This window comes from Zingiber officinale, chromosome 8A (assembly GCF_018446385.1).
Source record: "Zingiber officinale cultivar Zhangliang chromosome 8A, Zo_v1.1, whole genome shotgun sequence".
Taxonomy (NCBI): domain Eukaryota; kingdom Viridiplantae; phylum Streptophyta; class Magnoliopsida; order Zingiberales; family Zingiberaceae; genus Zingiber; species Zingiber officinale.
In genome coordinates, this window is record NC_056000.1 from 21,242,243 (window position 1) to 21,266,310 (window position 24,068).

General features: G+C 36.3%; 3 protein-coding genes across 3 annotated transcripts; 2 read left to right on the forward strand and 1 right to left on the reverse strand.

Moving 5' to 3' along the window:
• Positions 1 to 778: 778 nt before the first annotated feature.
• Positions 779 to 7,915, forward strand: LOC122007908 (phosphoglucomutase, chloroplastic-like). The gene is made up of 22 exons (XM_042563444.1): positions 779 to 1,200; positions 1,285 to 1,350; positions 1,451 to 1,495; positions 1,576 to 1,668; positions 1,789 to 1,841; positions 2,341 to 2,392; positions 2,460 to 2,528; positions 2,645 to 2,713; positions 3,354 to 3,476; positions 3,582 to 3,634; positions 5,247 to 5,325; positions 5,404 to 5,468; positions 5,539 to 5,606; positions 6,136 to 6,254; positions 6,334 to 6,408; positions 6,567 to 6,682; positions 6,828 to 6,969; positions 7,036 to 7,117; positions 7,204 to 7,250; positions 7,365 to 7,442; positions 7,540 to 7,645; positions 7,737 to 7,915. Exons 1-22 carry the CDS (start codon positions 1,003 to 1,005, stop codon positions 7,802 to 7,804), a joined length of 1,866 nt encoding a protein of 621 aa, XP_042419378.1. The 5' UTR covers positions 779 to 1,002; the 3' UTR covers positions 7,805 to 7,915.
• An 837-nt stretch (positions 7,916 to 8,752) lies between these two features.
• Positions 8,753 to 12,182, reverse strand: LOC122007910 (ribosome-binding factor PSRP1, chloroplastic-like). Its single transcript, XM_042563446.1, has 5 exons — positions 11,779 to 12,182; positions 11,550 to 11,693; positions 11,182 to 11,451; positions 9,296 to 9,404; positions 8,753 to 9,219 (listed from the first exon to the last, which is right to left on the reverse strand). The coding sequence occupies exons 1-5, from the start codon at positions 12,016 to 12,018 to the stop codon at positions 9,083 to 9,085; spliced, it is 900 nt and encodes a 299-aa protein (XP_042419380.1). The 5' UTR covers positions 12,019 to 12,182; the 3' UTR covers positions 8,753 to 9,082.
• Positions 12,183 to 12,278: 96 nt separating this feature from the next.
• On the forward strand, positions 12,279 to 17,965 carry LOC122007909 (protein disulfide isomerase pTAC5, chloroplastic-like). Its single transcript, XM_042563445.1, has 6 exons — positions 12,279 to 12,892; positions 15,892 to 15,987; positions 16,142 to 16,243; positions 16,426 to 16,669; positions 17,450 to 17,487; positions 17,572 to 17,965. Exons 1-6 carry the CDS (start codon positions 12,341 to 12,343, stop codon positions 17,662 to 17,664), a joined length of 1,125 nt encoding a protein of 374 aa, XP_042419379.1. The 5' UTR covers positions 12,279 to 12,340; the 3' UTR covers positions 17,665 to 17,965.
• Positions 17,966 to 24,068: the final 6,103 nt, after the last annotated feature.

The following is a 24,068-nucleotide window of genomic DNA, read 5'->3' on the forward strand; positions in this document are numbered from 1 at the left end:
AAATAATTGATATTTTTTAAAAAAATAAACTTTCTAATAAATCGAATTAAATTCTAAGAACATCCATATCAATTATCCTAAAATAAATTTTTATTTTAAATTTTACATTTTATATTAAAAAATATTTACATCAACTACCTTATTCATTCCCTAAATATATATTTTATGAATAATAATTCTCTAAATTTAATAAATAGATTTCATTTCTTAAATATTAAAATAGTATTTCTTCCATCTCTTTAATAATAAAATAATTTTTCTCTCCTATGTCTGATATAAAAAATAAAGAAAAGATAAAAAATAATTAAAAAATAGATAGTGACAAATTATAAAGAAACGGATGTATGATAAAATGAAAATGGATATCTATATTTAATAAAGTATTTTTTTATCCTATATTCTTTTAATGAGGATGAATGCTCTAACTATTAAGGATCAATTTTAAAACTCACCTTGCCATAAGATAAATTTACAAACTTAAACTTAAAATAACTATATTTTAAATAAACTTAATTATAATTATTTAATAATCTCAATTTGATTTTTTCAATATCTAAATAAAATATTTATATATATTTAAAATATTTTATTTATAAATCTATAATCAACGATTCAAAATATTTTGCAAATAAATATATTTAAAAATGCTATATTTTAAACAAAAATATTTTATTTAGTTCAATTGGAATGTTTATATACAGGTGGCATGCTTTAAACCTTTTCAAGAAGACCTGATCCTCTGTCGTTTTATAAAACCTTTTCCCTTATTTGCCGCTCTCCATCGCGCCCTCTAGGTAGCGCGGAGAAGGATAGCTCAGGAACCATAGCGCCCTCTTCAACGCGGAGAAGAGATAGCTTAGTTGGCGGAGAAGAGATTTTCCCTTATTTGCTTCTCTCCATCGCGCCCTCTAGATAGCGCGGAGAAGAGATAGCTCAGGAACATAGCGCCCTCTTCAACGCGGAGAAGAGATAGCTTAGTTGGCGGAGAAGAGATAGCTCCTGATGGCCCTTCCGTCTCTGAAATTGGAAGGGGCACTCGCTCGATCAACGCTCCCCTCGATCTCCATTCTCCGATCGCTGCGCCTCGCGGCATCATTTTCGAGCTCGCCTCTCCTCCCACGGAAACTTCTACCTTCCTGCATTTCCTGCAGTAGCTTTAGATTCGTAGTGAAAGCCTCCGTCCAGACCGCCTCTGAACAGGTATCTCTCTTTTTTTTTTATTCTTTTCGCTTTTCTTTATTTTTGCACAATGATGTCGGATCAGTAATAGCCGAGAGTTTGCAGATCAAAGCGATCCCCACGAAGCCGGTCGAAGGGCAGAAAACTGGGACTAGCGGACTCAGAAAGAAGGTTCCTTTTGGCACTCCCACACCGTGTACTTGTTTTATTTTTTATTTTTTTTTTATGATTGATGAATTTAAGGCTGTGTTTGGATTTGTGGTGGATTTAGGTTAAGGTCTTTCAACAAGAGAATTACCTGGCCAACTGGATTCAGGTATGTGAATTCCTTCTGTTTGAATTGTTTGCGATGAGTGATTGGAAGATTCAAATCTTAATGGGTTTCTGTTGGTGCAGGCTCTGTTTAATTCTTTGCCTCTTGAGGATTACAAGGACGGCGTGCTCGTGTTGGGAGGCGATGGCCGATATTTTAATCGAGAGGCTGCTCAGGTACTTTATCGTTGTTAAATTTGTCCGATTGATACGTAGATCGTTCCTATTGTTGTCTTAGCAATTTGTTTCTTGCTTTCTTATGATCTATTGATCTTGGGTTTCAACCGGTGGATACAGATAATCATCAAGATTGCAGCTGGGAATGGCGTTGGAAAGATACTTGTTGGCAGGTGAATCGGTGTATACGCTTAGAATTTCTGTTGATCATAGCTACATTCTAGGAAAGAATTTGGATTAAGAGGCTTGGTTGATTTGGTTACCTAATACAACTTAAAGGATGCTTATCTTATACTGTACCAAAGGCCGGATCTTCATTCTCCTTTAGTGGTTTGACTAGCAATAATTTTAAGATGCTTCAATATAGTCTTCATTCTAACCCAATTTAGTTCCCAATCTTTAATCTATGAACCTCAAATGCAACTCTTGCTGGGATGCCTTTGACAACCAATTAAACGAGCAACTTATATGTTAAGGACATTTTGAATGTTATTTTATCTCCTAATTATTCATAAAAATGCTTAATTGAATGCAAATGTTTGGAGCTGCGCGTGAATATTGCTGGATTTTTTCCTTTCTAGAAGTTGGCCAAAGGTCATTTTCTTCCTAAGAAACTGTTTCTCAAATGTGTATCATAAAGTTGATGTCTAAATACTGGCGATGCCTTGGTAGGGATGGTCTCATGTCTACTCCAGCTGTTTCAGCTGTGATTCGTAAGCAAAAGGTATGTGTTAATTAAATTTCAAACTTCTATCTTTTTTATTTCTGTTAAATAATTTTTTTCTTAGCAGGCTAATGGTGGTTTCATAATGAGTGCAAGCCATAATCCCGGTGGACCAGAATATGACTGGGGTATTAAGGTAAACACATGCCATTATGGCATCAAAGCTTCCTCTATTTTTTTTTAAAGACAGGATTCTTGAATTTAAGATGATGAGTTCTTCATTATCATGTTCCTCTTGTTAAATTTTTGCAGTTTAATTATAGCAGTGGGCAACCTGCGCCTGAATCAATAACTGACAAAATCTATGGAAACACACTTTCTGTAAGTTTGTAGTCCTTTTTTTTCGCTTCAGCTTTTGCTTATCTAAGTCAAATTAAGGGTGTAATCTAGTTACACTCATATCTTTGGTAGGATGTAAACTATATATGATCTTTCGTTGATAACATTATCATTCCAAAATTGTCTCGTTTAAATTCATCAACTATTCTTATCTGTTTTTGCTTGAGTATAGATCCGGTTGAAGTTGGTGCAATTAGAAAGCAAGTAATGTGACTGAAAACTGAACTATTTACTTTGTAAGAACAACAGGATGCTTTCAGATACATTCTCTATGAAATATTATGCAGCAATCTTTGCTGAATAGCTTGGCTTGCCAACAATTTCATACCGTAAACTCTATTTTTGCAGCATACGTGATTTTCTTATTTAGTCAATAACTATTTCAGTTGTTTCTTAAGATCATATGGACATGTTGGAAGTTGGGCCTTTCCACTATGAGATTGTACTGATATCGATAATCATGAAAATTTGAAATGTTATAATATTCATACACATTTGCTGCTCTTATAGTTTAATCACTATGGTTATAGTGCATCCGCAATTGGATTAGGATCTCTCTTTGCGGCTACTGTTACATTTATATTCTTCTCAATTTGAAATGTTTTGCAATTCTTAACTGCAGATTTCTGAGATAAAAACAGCAGATATTCCAGATGTTGATCTCTCCTCTGTTGGCGCTGTAAGATATGGTAATTTTACAGTGGAGGTGGTTGATCCTGTTTCTGATTACCTGGAGTTGATGGAGGTATATGCCCAACTAGAATTACCTCTAGATGGTGTCACATAACAATGCTTGCACTGACTTTTTAGTGCTCAGAAGTTATGTAACATCTTGCTCCCATTTTTGTAGGAAGTCTTTGATTTTCAGCTTATCAAAGATCTTATTTCACGGGCTGATTTCAGGTACATGATTTATATGTCCAAACAAAATCCTGATGGTTTAAAATGATGTTTAAGGGTTTTCACAACATGATGGGTGATAAGATCTTTCACTGGCTGATTTTGGGTACATGATTATATATTTATATAAATCCTAATAGTTTAGAACAGTGTTTAAGGTTTTTTTCAATATGATGGGTGGTTTCAGTTAACATTAACGTGAACTATAAGTTTACTACTTACAGAAGGAAGCACTTTGCTCATATCTCACTATCACTAAGACTTTCTTGACTTGAGATGCATGTGGTACATCATTTTTTGCCATATCAAAGATGTTCTTGCATTTCCTAATTTCTATCCTATATTTATGTTTTCAGTCAATTATCTCAATGCGTTTATTTATTTTCAATGATTTAACAGCTGCAATCTGTTACTGCTTGGGTAATTTTTTTTGTCATAATGTCTTCCTTTACTATCTCTTATTCCATATTGGCTTTTAGAAGATCACGATCCTGACTACTTGAGCTCATTGTTGTTAATAGCTTGGAAGAGCCACCCTATTATGGTTGCTTACATTGCTAGCTCCCTATTGTGCTGTATGTCTCACTAGATATTGTAAGCTTGCATGAAACTTAATTGGCAATTAAGTGCATAAATAGTTTTGTCTAGAATTTAAGCCTGAGTCGATGTTGTATTTGCATTACATTGAAATTGGCAACTAAGTGTAGGGAGAGAACAGTTTTTTTCTAGGCCTGAGTAGATGTTATAAGCTTGCATGACATTGGAATTACCAATTAAGTGTAGAGATGTAATAAGTTTCGTCTATAATTTGGTTACCTTTCAGGCTGTGACTGGCATGGTCCTAGTGAGGGTTGACTATGAGTGAAAGCCCCAAATGCACAAACAAAAGTACCGTCAATTTATATCAGGGTCCTTTTAAGGGCTACCATGAATAAGTGTTCAGATGCACAACTACAAAATACTAGTTTCACTCTGATTTGTTTTGAATTCTACAGTTAAAGATAAGGGAAGAACTCAGTTTTTTTTTCAAGTTCTTATTAATTGGGCATCAACTTTTTAAAATTGGTTTGTTTGTCAATGCTTGCACTATTCCACTTAGCCACATAACCATGTTGCTGAAACAAATAGGCAAGCAAAGATGAAAGCCATCTGATGTAATTTTTTTAATGATGTTTGCGTGGATGATATAAACAATTAATGTTTGGATGATCTAAAGTTCTAAACTAGTAAAATTATGTCCTAATTAGGGTCTTAATCTCTGCATAACATCTCCTAAGAAAAAGAGAAAAAGAAAGATAAGCTATTAATGATACTAAGAAGGTAGATTAAAGTTTCCTTCTCAATACAATCTTAAACTTGAAAGATATGAAAATTTCTGGTATTGAAAATATTGTATGTTCTAAGGTCTATTAATCTAATTCATTGAGGCTTCTGGTATTGAAATTATATAATAAACAGGCTTTGCTTGAAATTATATAATCAAACTATTGAAGGTTATTCTTCTTTGACAGTTCTTTTCAAAAAACATGGTTGTCATTTAGGCTACATGGCTTCGTGAATAAACTTACTTTCTTTATGCTGGCTTTGTTTTTAAATTATCAACCACTTCCTTCAGGTTCAGCTTTGATGCGATGCATGCAGTGACTGGTGCTTATGCCAAACCTATATTTGTGGATCGCCTGGGAGCTAGTCTGGTTTGGAAATTGATTTTTTGCATGATATATGAGTAACCTCGGTTTTCATTATGACCATGACGATTTGTTGTTGTGCAGGACTCCATTTCAAATGGAGTTCCTTTGGAAGATTTTGGACATGGCCATCCAGATCCTAATCTTACGTAAGAGAGCTTAGATTTCTTGTTTGTTTGTACCATTAGAATTTTCATATTCTCATCTAATTTGAAACAGGTATGCTAAAGATCTGGTTAACATCATGTATGCAAAGGATGCACCAGATTTTGGAGCAGCAAGTGATGGTATATTTTTTATCTTTATTTTTCAGATTTAGAGTAACATATAACTTCACAAGAAGACAAAGGACCTAGTGATAAGATTGTCAGATGATACATCTTTAAAATTAAACATACAGATAAATGAACTCATTAAGTTGTCATCATTCTGTTTGGAGATGGTGATTCCATTTCATTCTTGCGAAAGAGAAAATTTCCATTTTTTGTCCTCTGATTTTACTTCTTCTTCCAAAATGCCAACATAATTCCAATGATTGTTTCATTACTTCCTGAGATGTACTTTCCTGAATTGGAGAAAAAATTGTACATTTAACTGAGAGTGTTTAACTTACTTGTAGAACTTGAAACTCCACTAAATGGACCTCCAGAGCTAGGTAGTTTAATTTTACCTCTTATTAAGTGGGCCACTGAGGATCATGATTAGTTTTTTTCCATACCAATTTTTACGGGCTCCTATGATGGTGATTTCTGTAAATGTGAATAGGTATGCATTATAACAGGCTGCTTGCTTCTAAAGATGTTTTATTGCTAACAGGTGATGGTGATCGAAATATGATACTTGGAAGAGGCTTTTTCATCACGCCTTCAGATTCTGTTGCTATTATTGCAGCTAATGCTCAGGCAGCCATCCCCTACTTCAAAGATGGTCCTAAGGTAAAACATGTGTTCTTGGAGAAAGTAGTTTGTAACTACTATCTTACGATTAAAAAAACTATCATATATTGTTGTTTAGGGACTTGCTAGGTCTATGCCTACAAGTGGAGCTCTTGATCGTGTCGCGTCAAAACTGAATCTTCCTTTCTTTGAGGTACTTGCAACTCTTCAGATCATTAACATCTTGAACATTGTGTATGCATGTAAAAGAAGCATGTCACTTGAAGAGCGTCATAGGCTCTCTCTGCATTTGTATTCCTGCAATGCCCCATAAGCATATGTTTGAGTTCTTCTCCATCTTTCGGCATATAGGTTCCTACTGGATGGAAATTCTTTGGGAATCTTATGGACGCAGGGAGGTTATCTATATGTGGGGAAGAAAGTTTTGGAACAGGTTCTGATCATATCAGAGAGAAAGATGGGATATGGTAAGCTTTGCTATATGTACTTGATGTTTATTTATATGTCGTCTCTTATTTTGGTAGTGACTTTTGGTTTTGTCACTAGTACTTGAAAGTTTACATATGAGTTGGAGCATTTGTTTCATTTTTGTTTAACATATTTACCATTCAGGGCCGTGCTTGCTTGGCTTTCCATCATCGCCTACCAGAACAAGGACAAAAAAGTTGGGGAAAAGTTGGTTTCGGTTGCAGACATTGCAAAAGAGCATTGGGCTACTTATGGCAGAAACTTCTTTTCTAGATATGATTATGAGGTTAAAGTCTAGTAAATGCCATCTCCATCAAACATAATGATCTGCACCTAATCCTGCTTTTATCAGGAATGTGAATCTAGTGGAGCCAATAAAATGATGGAATACCTTAGAGATATCATTTCTAAAACCAAGCAGGGCGAAAAATATGGTACGCATCTATAAACTGAATAGGCTTGGATTATTTAATTGATTTCCTCCTCTGTTTCACATTCCTGTTACTTGCTCTTGTTTCAGGAAATTACACCCTCGACTTTGCTGATGATTTCAGTTACACTGATCCTGTATGTCGTAAGCTTGGTTACTTCTTTATATTACTCAGCAACATTTAGGCATCTTCATCGGCAAAAAGCTAAAGAGAATTTGTTTAATCAATACTTTTATGATTCCTGAACCAGGTGGATGGCAGTGTGGCATCTAAACAAGGACTTCGATTTGTTTTCACGGATGGATCAAGGATCATATATCGGCTATCAGTAATGAATATACCTTCTCATTATCATTGTTAACTCTTGTTTCTCATTTGAATGAACTTGATTCCTAGTGCATCAATGCGCAATGTCACTTTTACAGGGCACTGGATCTGCGGGTGCTACAATTCGCATTTATATTGAACAATTCGAGCCTGATGGAGCGATGCATGATGTTGATGCACAAACAGCCTTGAAGCCTTTGATAGGTTAGTGAACTCATTATCATTGGAAATGAGTTCTGAGATCGTCTTTTACCATAATAGAGAACATTTACTGATGATTTATTTCTTTTCTTAGATTTGGCATTGTCGATTTCCAAATTGGAAGAATTCACCGGCAGAGAGAAGCCTACAGTCATCACATGATGATTAAGGCACCTTTTTCAGAGTATAATGGATTCACGTTTCCTGTTTATCTTTACATTATCCAATAAAATTATTCTTTTTTTCCCTTTTAATCAAAACTTTTGAGAAATACTTATGGTGCATTCGATTCTTGGAATATAATTAAATAGATCAAGAATAAAATAGTTGTCCTCGAATAAAATTATGGATATGTTCATTTGGTTGATGAAATGGAGTTGTCTAAACCAAATAGATCAAATTGAACTATACTAAAATTATCAGATCGTGATTTGTACCAAACAATTTATACTATAATTTTCATAATAGATGCTAATTTCTAAATTGCGATAAGAAATTCATTTGTTTTTTAAAGATAAATTGCTTCGATCCATCAGATACGAATCAAACTGATTTGGTTACAAATTGAACTAGATTTAAGATTTAATTAGCCATTTCATTTAATTCAAATTAAACTAAAATAAATTCTCTTTTATAGTTGATACTAATCAAATTAACATATAAATGGATTGAAAGCTAAATTGAAAGTTGAAACCATCAATCTAGTTGACTAAACTTTAGTTATTCTGCTTAAATAAAATTAGAATAATTCTTATATGATATAGTTCTTCGTTTCTCATTAGGATGACTTGAAATATTCAGACTAACCAAAAAAAAGTCACAAAGATACTCATTTTACCACGATATTTACATGTTCTTACGAAAGATTTAAAAATAATATAATACATATATTCCCAATCTAGTATAGTATTCATTATTCATATTAAAACTTATTACTCATTGTATCAAAATTTATTGCTCATTGATCAATCATCAGTCAAAAAGAGAATGATCTCTGCCATTAAATCATTGATCCATAATTGTATTATACTGACCAACGTCACTTACATAGCACATCAATATTTTAACTAGGAATAAATAAAAGTTAACACTAGATTTTTACATCAATTGTGGCTGACATGGTAGATTTTTAAAAATATATATAATAAAAATAAAAATACACTAAATTTAAGAAACCATCTAAAGAAGGTTATGCCGCATGGTCTATTACATCAAAGCCAATGATTGGATTTATATCTCTCCCCGAATCCAAACATTTTTAGCGAGAAAATATTAGATAAAAAAGTGCAAGCTTAAAATCCCAGTTTGTCTGTATAAACAAACAGATCTGGTGCGCCTCGCACATCATAGAAGAAGCGATACTTCTCCAACCACTAGATTCTCCTGTAATCTAGCTCGAGAAGCAAGTGATGAATTGCCAATAAGGTGTAGCTTCCTGCATCATCCATTTGCTTTCTCTGCGATAACAGTTTCTATGGTATGTTCAGAAGCTGATGCGGTATTTGGCACTTGTTCATCTTTTGGAATTATCAGGCCATATCCGCCCTCTTTTCTCTTGTACAAGATGTTTATTTCACCTGAACAAGAGCAATCAGATGCTGTCTTGCAGCAGGAAAAAGTTAAGCCACTCATACAAAACTAGTAGAAAAGTACCAGTTTCCTCGTTCCTGAAAGCATAGAAACTGTGATCCAGATTCTCGAGCTGCTCCTTTGCTTCCTCGACCGACAGTGGCGGCATGTCAAAATACTTTGTGCGCACAATCTAAAAATGGAGCAAAAGAGTGACTGTCAAGAAATGGATGCAACAGGCAGAATGCTTTCTGCAATTGATAAATCATGAGATAGTGCAGAAATAGAAGCTATTGTTAGTTTAGCTCCTAATCCACTCATGATTTGACATTATAATAGTTTTACCTTCAGATATTATCTAAGAATAGGTAACCGACCAAAAGACAACACTTATCTCCATTACTACTCAGTCTGCAAAAAAATAGATTTTCTGTGCCAAAAATTTATCCAGAAATACATCAGATGATCAAAACAATCTTCAAACATATGGGCTCCCTGTTTTATTCTAGACTTTTACTGCTCACCCAAACCATTTTTGTGATTGTGCCTTTTATTTTTAAGTGGGAGAATTAAAAATGGATCGAAGAGCTATTGTACAATGTCCACATTCCAAGTAAGAGCATCTACCCGGCATTAAAGCAGGCCTCATGATACAGAAATTGAGTTATTTTCTATTTCATAAGTTCTGATATCCTGTATGAGTTTAAAACTTCTACTAGAAGAGAATACAGCAAAAAAATAAAATAAAATGAATTCTTTGAAGGAACTATCATCATAACCCACTCAAATAGTTCACATTTTACTGATTGCACCACGAAGAATTTGGTAAGCCATGAAGGAAAAAAAAAATGGTATGAGTACAATTATTTGTTCTGAGCAGAAGCTGAAGAGTTGTTAACTAAAAGATGGAGAGGTAAGAAAAAGGAGGAAATGTTCGCTGAGATATGCTAAATGGGCCAGAAGAAACATCATCGTTTCACCATTATGCGTGAACTTATTGCCCATCTGATTTATGGAGCTCTGGTGGCAGTCAACAACTACCAAGAAACACCAAGGGATGTTTGTAGACTTTGTCAGGAGGAATTCAAGGAATGATTTTGTGATAATTTAGGTGGTTCCAAATAAAGAATTACAGTAGCAAGTTGCAACCAGGCCTAATAATAGATGGCAACTGATAGATAAGTGAAGACATGTTTGGAACTTCATCAGCATAAAGAGATGGGCCTTTCTCATATGATTAAAACAAGGCTAATGTCATGCAAATTCAAGAAAAGGTATCAGCTTGTTTAGATGTTTTGATATGATTTGATTCAGGAAAACATATTCTGTCAATTTATACAAAACTAAAGCACCACATGAAAAGAAAATGGAGAGTATGATCAGCAGAACAGATTCCTTAAGTTATTTGGTAAGTAAGGAATCTAACAATGAGCACACGCAAGCAAACTAACATAAAAATCTCATTGCCAAAAGTTAACCAAAACATAGAATAGAACACTACTTTTTCTGAAAAAGTATTAAGGTGGACAATAGCTCAGCCAACTAGGCATTATATCATTATAGCGTGTACGGTAGAACTGAAACAACCAAAACTCAAAGTATATCTAAAACCTACTGATCACAGCTAGAGTCAGAAATATGGAAACACTCATATTCAGCAACCATAAGAAAAACACCATGAATTATAAGGGACCCAAGAACTTCTCACCGATTGAAAGTGCACTACTATTGTAATCAAATTATACTCGGCTGTTATATTGTAGTTACTGAATGGATGTAGTCACTCTCATAACGCTGAATGATAAAATTATCAACAGAAATATTAGAAAATTTGCATAATTTCCTACGGAACTAGACTTGCTAAAAACAAGAATAAAATAAATATACAACTGCCTTTTCAGAGGAATGCAAATTCCATTCTGATATGAGAAAGGCATTAGTAAAATACTAAAGGACGGCAAAAATGTAACCTTGCCCAGTTGTTCTACGTCTTCTTCTGCAGGTGAAGACTCCACTATGTCTTGTTCCTCCTCGTCAGAGCTTTCAACTATGTCCAACTCTGTATCCCGAACCTTTAGGCGATTGAACCCCTTCATGTGGCGTCCATGGTCAGTATCTTTCTCCTTGATCTTCCTCAGTTTCCTCTGCAGAACAGAGGAGACCAAATCGATGCTCCCGTACGTTGTCTCTGCTTCCTCCTCCGCCCGAATCACCCCATGCTTCTTGCTGAACAAAGTAACCTAAACCAAAAGGGCAAAATTAGAAACTTTTCGAGCATGCCATCCAAATTCAAGGATACAAAAAACAAGTGATGGCATGGGGTAATTTGAGCGCATACCTCACATCGGCAAAGCCTGGGGCCTCGTCCAAACTCCCCGCCGCGAATAGAGAGCCGGACGTCGACCTCCCGGACGAGGTAGCTGTGCTTCTGCACAGCCTTCCCTACCTTATCCTCTACGTGCTTCTTCAGTGCATCTGTCAACTGGCGAAGAGCAATCAAATAGCACTAAAATCAAGCCCTACGAAATCCAGCAGCGGAACGAATCTAGAAAAGGGGGAAGACGCACGGAGATGTTTTTCCCTTGGATAATGAGGCGGACGGAGGACAGGGGGCCATCCCAGGACATCCGGACGGAGAAGGAGCGGGTGTTGGCAGGGCGGAAGGAGCAAAGGCGGAGGTCGAACGCGGCACCGAGAAACTGACGGCGAGGCATATTCGGGACGGAACTGGAGTAGAAAGGGTGGGAAAGGGAGCGAGGAGGAAAGAAGGCGGCGGTGCGGGCGGAGGGGCAGGCCACGGTCGCCATTGCTCAATCTAGATTCTTGAATCTCGAGTGAGGCACAGCAAGGGGATGTGGCTAATCCATTTGTGGATAATGGAGCTTTCGGAAGAAACGGGTCGGATCGCTCGAATATATAGAAGTGATAATTCAAATATTGAACAGGTGCTTTAGCTTTGGGAAGATCGGATCGGATCGGATCGGATCGGATCTAGTGGAAGTGCATGCCCACGACGCTACCTACCTCAATCCGAAATCCGATTAACTGCCGGAAGAAGAAAAAAATTATCCCAACCATTTCCATTTCCCCGCCTCTATCTCGGCCCCTTCCCAACCCAACGCAACCCCGATGGCTGCTTCTCTCCTCCCCGGACTCCACCGGCCGCCGACCAACTCCAGCTTCTCTTTCCCGCGACAACCACGCAAGAACCCTTGCAGTGTCCCGTCGCCGAGAAATCCCTTCTCTGCTTCCGTCTCCCCTTCCACCTCCTCCTCCTGGGAGCGGGAAGAACAGCGTTGGTTGCGCGAGGAGCAGAGGTGGCTACGCGAGGAGAAGAGGTGGGTTCGGGAGGAGTCTAGGTGGGTGTCCGAGCGCGATTCCCTCCTTCGAGAGATCGCGGCCCTCCGCCACCGGATCGAGGCGCTGGAGCGTGACCGGCCGAGTCTCGATGCCGTTATCGTGGCGGCCGCGGCGAGCAAGGAGCTCCCGGTGGGTAACCTTCCTCGGTCGGCGCTAGTGGAGGAGACCGAGGTCCAGGAATTGATCCTCGAAGAAGTTAGGGTCTCGGAGTCCACTGTGGAGAAGAGAGAGATGGTGGTAGATGAGAAGAAGAAGAAGAAGTCGCTTGGACGGCAGGCTCTTAGGAGAGGCTCAGAGGGAAACGATGTTCGATTGATGCAGGTCCTCACCGTTCTCTCATACCTTTTATTTTTCGTGTTGGGCTGTTCAATTATTCAATTATTCAAGTCTGATTGGTTGACAAGCATTTGCTGATAGCTCAACTTCTTTCTCATATGGTTTTCATGAGATATTTCTTCTTTTATACGGTGAGATCATGGATTCATGGTTTATTATATTTCAAATCTGAGTAGAGCACAGTCCTCCTAACCGCTTGCAGGTCTTATCCTACCCAATCTTCTGGTTGCGCATTATTTAGATCTTAAATGTAAGCCGACATCACTACATCAAAAATTAGATTCTTGTGTGGGTAAATATCACTATGTCCCTTGACTTTCTTGCATACATTGTTAGGATCTTGAGCGTAAAACAACACAAGCACAACGGAATATTATCAAGATCCTTTCCAGAAGATCCTTGCTAAGGAAATCGTATACTAGTTGAATTGAGAGTTCTACCTTTGTTGCATAAACACAAACTCCCTAACTATTTTTTTGGATGCAGATCTCAACGCGATCGTGTTCGCGCCTTTATGATATCCACACGAACACGTTCTCCCGTTCGTTTCACGAACTCACGACTCAAAGAAGAAACAACCTCGGTTGTGCTAGCAACCCCTCAAGGAAATTTCGGCCAAGAAGAAGATAAGGAAAAAGAAGATGATAAGTCTCATGTATAAAATACAATGCCAAAAATCCTTTTATATTCATCCAATGAAGGGTTTTTTTCCCTTTTGGTCTTCCTCTTATTAATGCATGATTAATCCAAATTAATCATCATTGTCTTTTAACCTTCCTTCTTCAATGAATGGATTCAATTGAGTCTAACTCAATGAGTCAAATTCGGATTAGACTCAATCCAATCCAATGTGTCTAACTCAATGAGTAACCCAATAATATTAAGGCCCATAATAATTCAGTCAAACTAAATTAAACCCATCTCCAAATCAACATGTTCTTTGTGTGTGACCCAATAGACTCTCGCAACGTTGGCAATATATCTAAAACCATTTTAGATACATAAACAATAAGTGGCATCTAGCAATGTATTATTGCTACTCAAGTGACGAGAATGTTGAGATCCGATCTAACTTTTCTGTGTTTATTATCTTGTATAACTTTATCCTTCTATCTTTAATACCTAGATTGATCAATGAGACATAGACTGTGTCATTCTGTTATCAATTTTTGTGTTTCTTGATCTCTAAGTAGACACACTCAATCAAATAAGTTCAATATCTCATATTGATTGATTTAAGCATGATCATGTATTCTTATGTCCTACTTAATCAAGGGGTCCACAAATACCCATCTACATCACTCATATCCCTCCGCATAATTTATTGCATTCCCAGTGATCGATTTTATAATCCACCTTGTCAAATGTGACGTTTGTCGATACCAAAGTACACAACTCCTTATGTAGGGAATCATAGTGACTTCAGATCTAAGGACTATTCATACCAATAGTCACTATAAAAGTATTTATAACACTCATATAACGATCCATGAAACATCTCATAACGGGCCAATTTAGTACATATTTTCTAATATATACTCATATGTCGACTTGATATCTCATATCCATGACTTGTGAGATTAAGTCATCAATTGACTTACATGCTAGTCTTAACGTATTAATATTGTCCTTGCATATTAATGTTTGACTAGGAATAGTTAAGAGTAGTGTCCATATATATATACACACACACACACACAAGCTCCCACTATCAATTCAACCAATTGATATGTCGTAGACTAGAACATATTAACCTTAGACACTATTATCCTTATTCATCTAGCACAGATCTGTAGTAAATATAATAACTCTTGCCTTTTAGTAATGAAACATGATATAATATGTCCTAAGTCAATCAACTCTTGAATGACGAAAGGCTAGGGTTTCCGTGCGTGTTCGCGAGAGGAGGAGCGGCGAAAGGCTAGGGTTTTTTGTGAATCGGGAGGGTTTGATTATATTCGAGGGGTAATATTGTCTTAAATTTTTGGTTAACCAGGGAATCAAGGAAAACCCTAGTTTTATGGGGTTTTCTGATTCCGGGCTATATGCCCAAATTGCTGATGTGTTAGGCATATATCATAACTTAGGAATCATCAATTACCAAAACCAAACAAGGTTTTGGTTGATAACCTTGGATGGATAACCAAGGTTATCAAAGATAACCCTGAACCAAACACACCCTTAGAGCTTACACTAACATACATATCTTAAAGAGGATGGAAAACCAAATGAATGAAAGATCTCTCATCCACCATTTTGGTTCCAAATGTAAATCGTCTGGAAATCAAATTACTCTCCCTCACCAAAATAGCTTCCCTTGACTCGTGGAACAATGCATGCCAGTTGACTTAGTCAAATTGAACGTGCCAACCTATTTAGGCTTGTTAGGTGGTGTGAGCTGTGTATCAAACAAGTTAGTTGAGTCAGGATGTGACTCAGTTCATGCTCATTTAAGTGCGGAAGCAAAATGAATGATTCCTTTTACTTATCTATCCAAAAGGGAAACAAGTGGAAGAGAAATTAGACAATATTCATCTACCTGTTTACCATTCAGCTATGCACATTCATCTACTGCAACAGACCCTTCGTGTCTACTGCAACAGATCTTTGTGTTCAGTGTACTACACAAGATCGGATCAAGCTTCTTATGGAGATCCAATTAGTTTATTTATTCAACTTCTATTCTTTAACTAAGGCCAGACATGAAATTCATCATGTCTGGCATAGTTATTATGTTGTCCCTGGAATCCTTGCCTTAGTATTTTGTCTATCCATATAAGATCATGTTTGGAAGGAATGAACTCACAGACCAGTTTATCAACATCCTTTCATATATAGCAATATCAGTGCTTACCTCATGTTATTCCTGTGCATGTGAAATGCCTAGCTCCATGCCTTTCAGCATACAAACTTAGCAAATTTGCTACCATGGCAAACAATGAAATATTGCAAGATAATTTACTTGTATAACCATGATTGAGCAGGAAGCATTGCAAAGATTGGGTTTTTATTCAGGCGAAGAAGATATGGAATATTCATCCTTCTCAAGTGGAACAGAGCGTGCTGTGAGAACTTGGCAGGTAACCGTCGGTAGTAGTTAAAAAAACATATGTTGAGTTAAAAAAAAAAAAAACTATTGATATCTGTCAAATTTTATATGCACAGAAATTTCTGATAAACTACTTAACATTTCAGAGAATGTTTCTTTTATATCTAGGTAATGTTTTGATGCAGGCCACTGTAGGAGCACCTGAAGATGGAATTATGACAGCGGATCTTCTGGAATGGTTATTCATGGAGAAGAGTACAAGAGATGCTGCTTCCAAGTTCAATGCAGTATGTATTTTTAGTTCTATATAGTATATTATATGGTACAAGTATTGTCTAGTGACTAGACTTTGATTGGTCTCATGCAATTTTTGGGGGCAATTATTCATTCCCATCATGACTTAGATTTTCAATTTGCACTTTAAATGTTGATTTAATTGAAGTTATGATTATTGAGATTGTTCTTCTAGGATGGTGCAAATGGAGCAGTAGTGGCTTCTATAGCAGAAACCACAGAGATTCAGCAGAAAGCAGTAACAGAAGATGGTGATGCACAACATAAAGTTTCTGAGCGAAGAGTGTTTCTTCTTGGGGAGAACAGATGGGAAGAACCATCAAGGCTTATTGGTAGGCGTAAACCATTTGCCAATACCAAATTTGTAAGCCATACAAAGTGCCTCTCTTGTCGTGGGGAAGGTAGAGTGATGTGCTCAGGTATCCCAAACAATTTCTACTTATTTCTATGATAGTGTTGTGTCAAAGCTTTTGGAAGTACATATGTCACAAACACTACTGCTTTTTTACCATTGCTATAGCAGTTAAAAATACTTGTGACTTTAAAGTTGAAAAATGTTTCTGTTATTTATCAGAAATTAGATTTCAATATAGTGGGTAAAACCAAATGCATCACTGTTGGAGCTTGAAAGAGTTTAGGAGATCAAGATCTAATTTGGGAACTATGTTATTAAATAAAACTAAGAATTAAGAAGATTCCCAGATTCCCCATGAATCTTTCCTCTAGGAAAGATTTGTTATATTGTTAGATCTTGGAAAATGGTGATTGATAGGAGAATAAGAGGTGAAATAAAAATCTATAAAATTCTAGTTGGTTTTGGATTTAAAAGAATGGCCACAAACCTAGTTAATCAGGATAAGTTTTCAAGGATTGATAAAAAGAACAACTTTGGAGGATTAACAGTTAGTAACAGCTTTGGCTTAATGAATATTAAAGGTTCATTTTGCAACCAAATGCAAGAATGGTCATTCCATGAGATATGCCTACTTTTCTAGAAATTCATTGGAATGTGATTCTTTTTATCATTCCTTGAAAACTGTATAGTGTCTAGGATTCATCTGTCATGTAAAAATTTCTCATATCCATAATCCCCAGTATATCAAATCCCAAAGTCATCTTTTGTTGTTTTAATATCTTGCATCAGATTTTGTTATAGTGAAGTTATAACTTAGTATGCTTCTGTTTCTCGCGTCTGGCAGAATGTGATGGATCTGGGGAACCAAATATAGAGCCACAGGTCCGTTCATGTTGATTTGATTATCTCATTTGTTTGCATTAACTTATTTAATTATCCATTTATTTTTCTTGTGGCTACATCCAGTTTCTAGAGTGGGCTGGTGAGGATGCAAAATGCCCATATTGCGAAGGTCTGGGCTACACCACTTGTGATGTTTGTAGAGGTGGGAACAACTGAAACTTTACTTGTGATTTGATCTCTCTTCCTATCAAATAGACGGATCGGAAGCTACTACATCGATACGTGAATGTTTTGTGCTTCAGATACATGTATCCGGAATCCAGCAAAAGCTGTAAGAATTCTACCGTCAGAAATATAGGGATTTTTAAAAAGAAAAAAAATGTCTATTTTGTAATTATTTATATATTGAGATTTCGTTAGTTTGCTGAAAATATATTCAAATGAGCATTTCTAAATTAGAACCTCGAATACACTTATTTTAAATTTGAATATGCTGATCTGCTCAGGGCTTTTTATAGGACAATGGTCAGTATTTGATACCCATACTCAATTTGTTATTTGCGAGTGGAATGTTGAATTTATAGCAAATGAAACCGTAACTTCTTTCTTCTTATTTGTATACAGCAACATTTTTCTCTAAGTCTCTAAGAACCAGTGTGATGCCTTGTAAGCTCGGTGAAGAGAGTGGAAGAGAACGGGTGATGAAACAGCGTATGTCAAAATCCTTTTATCGGGCTCATAACGATTAGTTTTCAAGCATAATTGATTACCCAAATCGATTACGTCTTTCTAATCGGTTAGCCTAATTGATTAAGAAATTTTTTGTTTGTGCGAGAAAGTTTCTCAAGTGATTGTCCTAATTACTTAAGATATGTCTAATCGATTAGGGTACGATTAGACACCTTTCTATGCACTCGCATAAAACTAGCTTAATTGATTAAGCATATCGTAATTGATTACAGTCTGCCGAATCGCTTATCTTAAGTGATTTAGCAACCCTAGTTCTTAAACTTGAGTTATAGGGTTCCTTGTCCGACATCCGATTAATCGTGATCTGTTGAGATTTCTCTTTGCCTGGCATCCAGTTAACCTTAACCTGCTGGGATTTTTTCACCAAGTATCCGGTAAATCATTTTAAATTTTTCTTCTTGTACCAAGTGTCCGGTCAACCCTTTGACTCACTTGGACTTTTCTTCTCGTGCCAAGTGTCTGGTCAATCCTTTGACCTACTTGGACTTACCTCCTCATGTCAAATGTCCAATTAATCTTGATCCATTTGAATTTCCAATCACCAGGTGTTCGGTCAACCATTGACCCACCTGGACTTTCAACTTTTTGGCTTCACTAACCAGGACTTCCTCACTGCTGAGCTTCACTTACTAGGTTTTTTCACCTGGCTTCACTCGTCAAGACTTTCATCTGCCTAACTTCATTCGCTAAGGCTTTTTGTCTGACTTCACTTACCAGGATTTTCCATCTGCCTAGCCTCACTTACTAGAGTTTTCCAACTGGTTTCACTCACTAGGATGTCCATCTACCCGGCTTCACTAACTGAGACTTCCAATTATCTGACTTCACTAACTAGGGCTTTCAAGTCAATTATCCAATTAACCTTAACCTACTCGATTCTTCTTCTTCTACCAACCATCCTATTGTTTTTACCCTTGCCTAACCTCCAGTTAAAACTTTTCAGTCAAGTATTTGGTCAACCTTGATCCACTGACTCTTCTTCATATCAAACTGGTCAAACCTTGACTAGAGAGATATTACACCAACAATCTCCTCAAACGGACGATTAGATCTGTAATCTTAATATATTGTCAAATATCAAAATTCAAACATTAAGCCTCAAACTTGAGTCAACTCAAAATTAGTTAAACTGGTTAATCTTGACTTAGGAAAATTACACCAATAGTGAGAAAGTGTGATGAGAGGATGAGGAGAGAGAAAATATAATGAGGGAGAAAATGTGATGGGAGAGAACACGAGAGAGAGAGAATGTGTTATAAGAGAGGATCTAAGTATGATGAGAGAAAAAAAAAAGAAGAAAATAATATGAAAGAAAAATTGAATAAATATATTATGAGTATTTTCATCCAAAATAATTTACATGATATTCAAGTTTTTTTTGTTATGGTGAAATCAACTGTGGAGATGTATTTCATTAATATTCAAAATTTTAAATTTTATTTCAAAATATTAACGGCAATTTACCAAAAGGCGTACTACAGTTAATGTATTTACCAAAAAGCGCATTACGGTTTTGTATTTACCAAAAGGCGCAGGTAAGTGATGTATATTACCGAATATAACCCTACCGCCAACCAACACCTCTGATCAGTCATCAATTCCCAGGCATCCGAACCACATTTTTAAAAAACTTAGATATTAAAAAAAAAACGATCATTAGGGTACTTCCCTCCTTCGTGACATGCGAGTGTAGCTCGGTCTTGTGAAACCCTAGTTTAGTGTTCGTGAGCCATCAGTTCGAGTTTTTCTTAAGCGCCATCTAGCTAGCATTTCAGTTTAATTAAAAACCAAGAGTGTTCATGAGCCATCAGTGAAGGATTCTAGGGTTTACATTACATTAATCAGCTAGTATCATAATGGCGCAAAGACGTCGATCGGGCGAATCATCATCCTCGCCACATCAATTAGCTGTAAAGGTTATCATTTTACAAACTCTGTGATATTGAGAAGTTGAACTAGTATGATTTAAATTTTTTTATTTTTATAAAGTATAGGGTTCAGTTGATGTTGGACAGAAACTGCATTGGAACAGTGTCCTCGGTCACTTTAAAAGTTTTTTTCAACCATCCACGAAGAAAGGAACGCATGGAGGCGGTGTTATTTTACATGACCGACACATAGTGCTGATCAAACAGTCACCCTTTCGTATTTTTTTGGACATAGAAGATATGCAGCACATCCGTGGGATTTTGGTAAATATATTTAAAAATTGGGATTCAAGTAGTCAAACTTTTAGATTCTCAGGTACAATTTATAAATTTGTATTTTAATTACAAAGTAGTTGTATAGTAAAATTTAAGCGTTTGCTAAACTTGGGGCTGATACGATGCCGTATCAGGCCCAACGTGGGCCTGATACGACATCGTATCAGGCCCAACGTGGGCCCTATACGGCATCTTATCAGGCCCAACGTGGGCCTGATACGATGGAGTATCAGTTCTTGATATGACATTGTATCATGTCCACGGTGTTCCTAATACTTTTGTATGTGTTGGTAGAATTCTAATAATAATTTAACTTGGTCAGGTGTTCCGGTTTGCTTCACAAGAGGAGACGTTTCATTGCTGCTCGGTATTGCAGACCAAGGAGCTTCAATTCCGATTGATTCAGCTAAAGCATCCAGTGACCTTTTTCTAACTTACTTCTCAAACAAAAAAGAAGCTACTAGATCAAGAATTGAGGAGTTGCTTAAATTTTATGGCAATCGCGTTGAAGTCGAAGATGATGTTTTATTATTTTGCAAATTCTATATTTTGTATATATTTGTTTGTGTCTTATTTTCTTCTAGTACATATAAGGTCCCGTTAAGTCTTATAGATATAGTAGATGATTTTGAGAATCTTGATAGATTCAACTGGGTTGAATCAATCCATGAATTTATGGCTCCACAATTACCTAAGATTGGGGACATATTTTCATCAACTGAGACAAAACATGCTAACACCAACCTCCCTTACCTAAAGGGATTTGCTGGTCTTTTGGCAGTAAGTGTTTAATTTGTGTGAAAATTTTTAATATTTTGCGAACAATTATAAAATAGTTAACCCTTGTCATGGTGAATCAGGCATGGTTTTTGGAGCATGTTCCAATCCAAAAACCATACAAAATAAAAGGAGCCAGAATAAATAAGTGGAGGAATATTCCTTCACATATTAGTAAGGTGAGAGAAATGATTAACCAAGTTTCATCTGAAGAGGTAAATTTAGAATACTTTGACTATAGTTTGGTAAAAAAGTATGGTTTTAACATGTGGTTTAATATTCTTACAGGTTGTAATTAACCTAATCCCTAACCAAGATGAAAGATCATTGGTTGAGAACCTTGCTGGCGTTGAGGACAGTCCACATGCAATGGAGGCATCACAAATTGAAGTGAGTGTAGGAGGAATGCAGATTAATAAGGATTGTTGTAATTGCATTATGCAAGCAAACATAAATAAAGAGCTAACAATGGAGAACATGCAATTGAAGGAGAGGGTGAAAGAGTTACTTAAAATAGTTGAAAAAAAAGGCATGGAATCTCAATATAGCGAGTATGTAGACGATCCTCAAATTGAACCTGTAGGTGTTACAACAAGAAGTAGGAGAGGACGTGACAGAAGTTGCTATGATTACAGGGATACTCCAATTGATAGTCCATTGTGGCTCAAAACTTTACCTAAGAGGCAGCGTAGAAATATACATATAAGTGAGCCTGCGGAAAAAGTTACAAGTATAGGAGAAGGAAAAAAATTTGTCAAAGAATATGTTGTTGTGGGCAAGGGGAAAGGAAAAATAGGTTTGGATGAAATGGAAGAAGAAATTAATATTGTACAAATGATGGAAGATAAATCTGATGAAGAGGCAGACAAGGATGTAGAAATGTTTGCCAAATATGACAAAATGAGGAAACAAGCAATTGCTGTAAGACGATATATGCAAATTTCTTTGCAATTTGTTAGATATAATGGATTATCTAATTGCCTTTTTTGTTTGTATGCATAGTATGTGAAGAAGCAATTTAAGTCTTCCAAGAAAAAAAAACAAGACGAAAAGGTGGCGTACTTGTTAAAAGCCTTGGAGGAAATAAAGTACGTAAATTAAATAGTTGAATAGTAAAGTATAATATATGCATATCTGATTACATATTTGGGCTAAGGTTATCAAAAAGGAATTTGTAAAAATAATCTGTGATTTGTTTACTTTATAGGTTTACAAATGATATAGTTTGGGAGGAACCACCCTTTTGTTTAAATTTGTATTCCCTTTTATCTGGTGTGAATGGAGAAATGTTGACAAGAGGGGATGTAATCGACACGTATTGTAAAATTTTATTTAGGGGCATTCCGTCTGGAAGCACATACAACAAGTCAATATATTGTTCAACATTCTTCACAGTAAGGAATTGATTTGATTATAGTTAAAAATAGAATTCTTTTTATTAGTTGGTTATGTATGTATGACTTTGCATATTTGTAGTCATTAATGAAATCGTCAAGTAAGTTTGCCTTCGAACACATGATAAAGACGGATAGACGAGATGAAGAGGTAAGGTATATATTTATACCTTTGTGCAGTGATAATGCACACTTCCACTTGCTGGTGGTCGACACCAAATCAATGACGTTCAATCAGTACAATTCTCTTGCAAGTGGAAGTAAATACAAATATGAATTTGAAGCAGCGGTGAGCATCTAATAATAATGATATTGTTTGTATTTTAATATAAATGCTAGTTGATGGAAAATGAAAATTTCCTCTTCAATGTTCAGGTATCAGATTTTAAATTATATAGTCGTGAGCACGTTGCTGCTATTCATCCAAACTTGGAAAGACATTATCCGTTTGATAGATGGGTCTCTCGCACAATTGAATGTCCACAACAACAAGCAAGGTAAATCGAGCACAAGGTGTGAATATAAATAATTGATAAAAATTATTGACAATTAAAATGTTGTTCTTTACAGCGTTGACTGTGGCTTCTTTGTGATGCAATACATTCGATGTCTCCTATATGATATGAAGATGGACTTCAAACAAGGAGACATGAAAAAGATTAGAATTGATGTAATGGTAGCAATTTTGAGGGATAAATATTTTCAAACATTGGATTAAATATCCAGTCTTGTAAGGCAAAAACTTGTATAGATTGTAAATGCAATTATTACGTAGTGTAGGACTTTTAATATCTTTGTATGTAGTCTTTGTTGTATAATACGGTGGTATGTAGTGTATGAGAAGATTAGAAACTGTCACTGGAATATTAATAATATTGCATAGTGATTAGTCAGAAATATAAATCACAAAATACAAAATGCAATGCTGGTGCTTATCAGTGGAAAGAGACAATGTATATAAGTTGTAATGCGCACCATTTCTATCTTCTCAAAACTGAAATCATGGTAACGGTTGGGATTGTTTAAAAAATCAAATAGGCTCGGACCAACGGAGGTTTCCAGAGCACGTCACTAGGTTCCGTGCCAACTGCCACGGAGCAATACCTTATTAGAAATGGGGTATAAATACGTTTTGACACCAAATATACCATCTTCCCAGTTAGAACTTCACAGGGAACATGATTTCAGGTAGAACCAAGTAGGGGAGGGGGATCAGTGAGTTTTGGTGAAAACCCACTGATGGACCTAGACACATCGGATTGGACCCATTTCAGCTCTAGTGGTATTCTGGAGTTGCAAGGACTCAGAATCTGGTGGCAAATAATAATTTAAATATTTATAGGTGCTGGGAAAAATTTAAAATGCAATCAGCCTCCGTTGGGCATGATATGCTTGGATATCAGGCCCAACGTGGGCCTGATATCCAAGCATATCAGGCCCAAAGTCGCCTTGACACTTATAAATGGCAACTGGCACGGAGCCATACTTCGTAATC

What these genes read in the sequence shown, in the direction of transcription:
- LOC122007909 (XM_042563445.1), top strand. Translation starts at nt 12,341, where the DNA reads ATGGCTGCTTCTCTCCTCCCCGGACTCCACCGGCCGCCGACCAACTCC. An exon ending in CTGCTTCCAAGTTCAATGCA is followed by an intron (nt 16,244 to 16,425) that starts GTATGTATTTTT and finishes TTGTTCTTCTAG; the next exon opens with GATGGTGCAAATGGAGCAGT. An exon ending in AACCAAATATAGAGCCACAG is followed by an intron (nt 17,488 to 17,571) that starts GTCCGTTCATGT and finishes GGCTACATCCAG; the next exon opens with TTTCTAGAGTGGGCTGGTGA.
- LOC122007908 (XM_042563444.1), top strand. Translation starts at nt 1,003, where the DNA reads ATGGCCCTTCCGTCTCTGAAATTGGAAGGGGCACTCGCTCGATCAACG. An exon ending in CTGTGATTCGTAAGCAAAAG is followed by an intron (nt 2,393 to 2,459) that starts GTATGTGTTAAT and finishes TTTTCTTAGCAG; the next exon opens with GCTAATGGTGGTTTCATAAT. An exon ending in ATTTCACGGGCTGATTTCAG is followed by an intron (nt 3,635 to 5,246) that starts GTACATGATTTA and finishes CACTTCCTTCAG; the next exon opens with GTTCAGCTTTGATGCGATGC.
- LOC122007910 (XM_042563446.1), bottom strand. Translation starts at nt 12,018, where the DNA reads ATGGCGACCGTGGCCTGCCCCTCCGCCCGCACCGCCGCCTTCTTTCCT. An exon ending in TCCAAGGGAAAAACATCTCC is followed by an intron (nt 11,694 to 11,778) that starts GTGCGTCTTCCC and finishes GCTCTTCGCCAG; the next exon opens with TTGACAGATGCACTGAAGAA. An exon ending in CCAGGCTTTGCCGATGTGAG is followed by an intron (nt 11,452 to 11,549) that starts GTATGCGCTCAA and finishes CTTTTGGTTTAG; the next exon opens with GTTACTTTGTTCAGCAAGAA.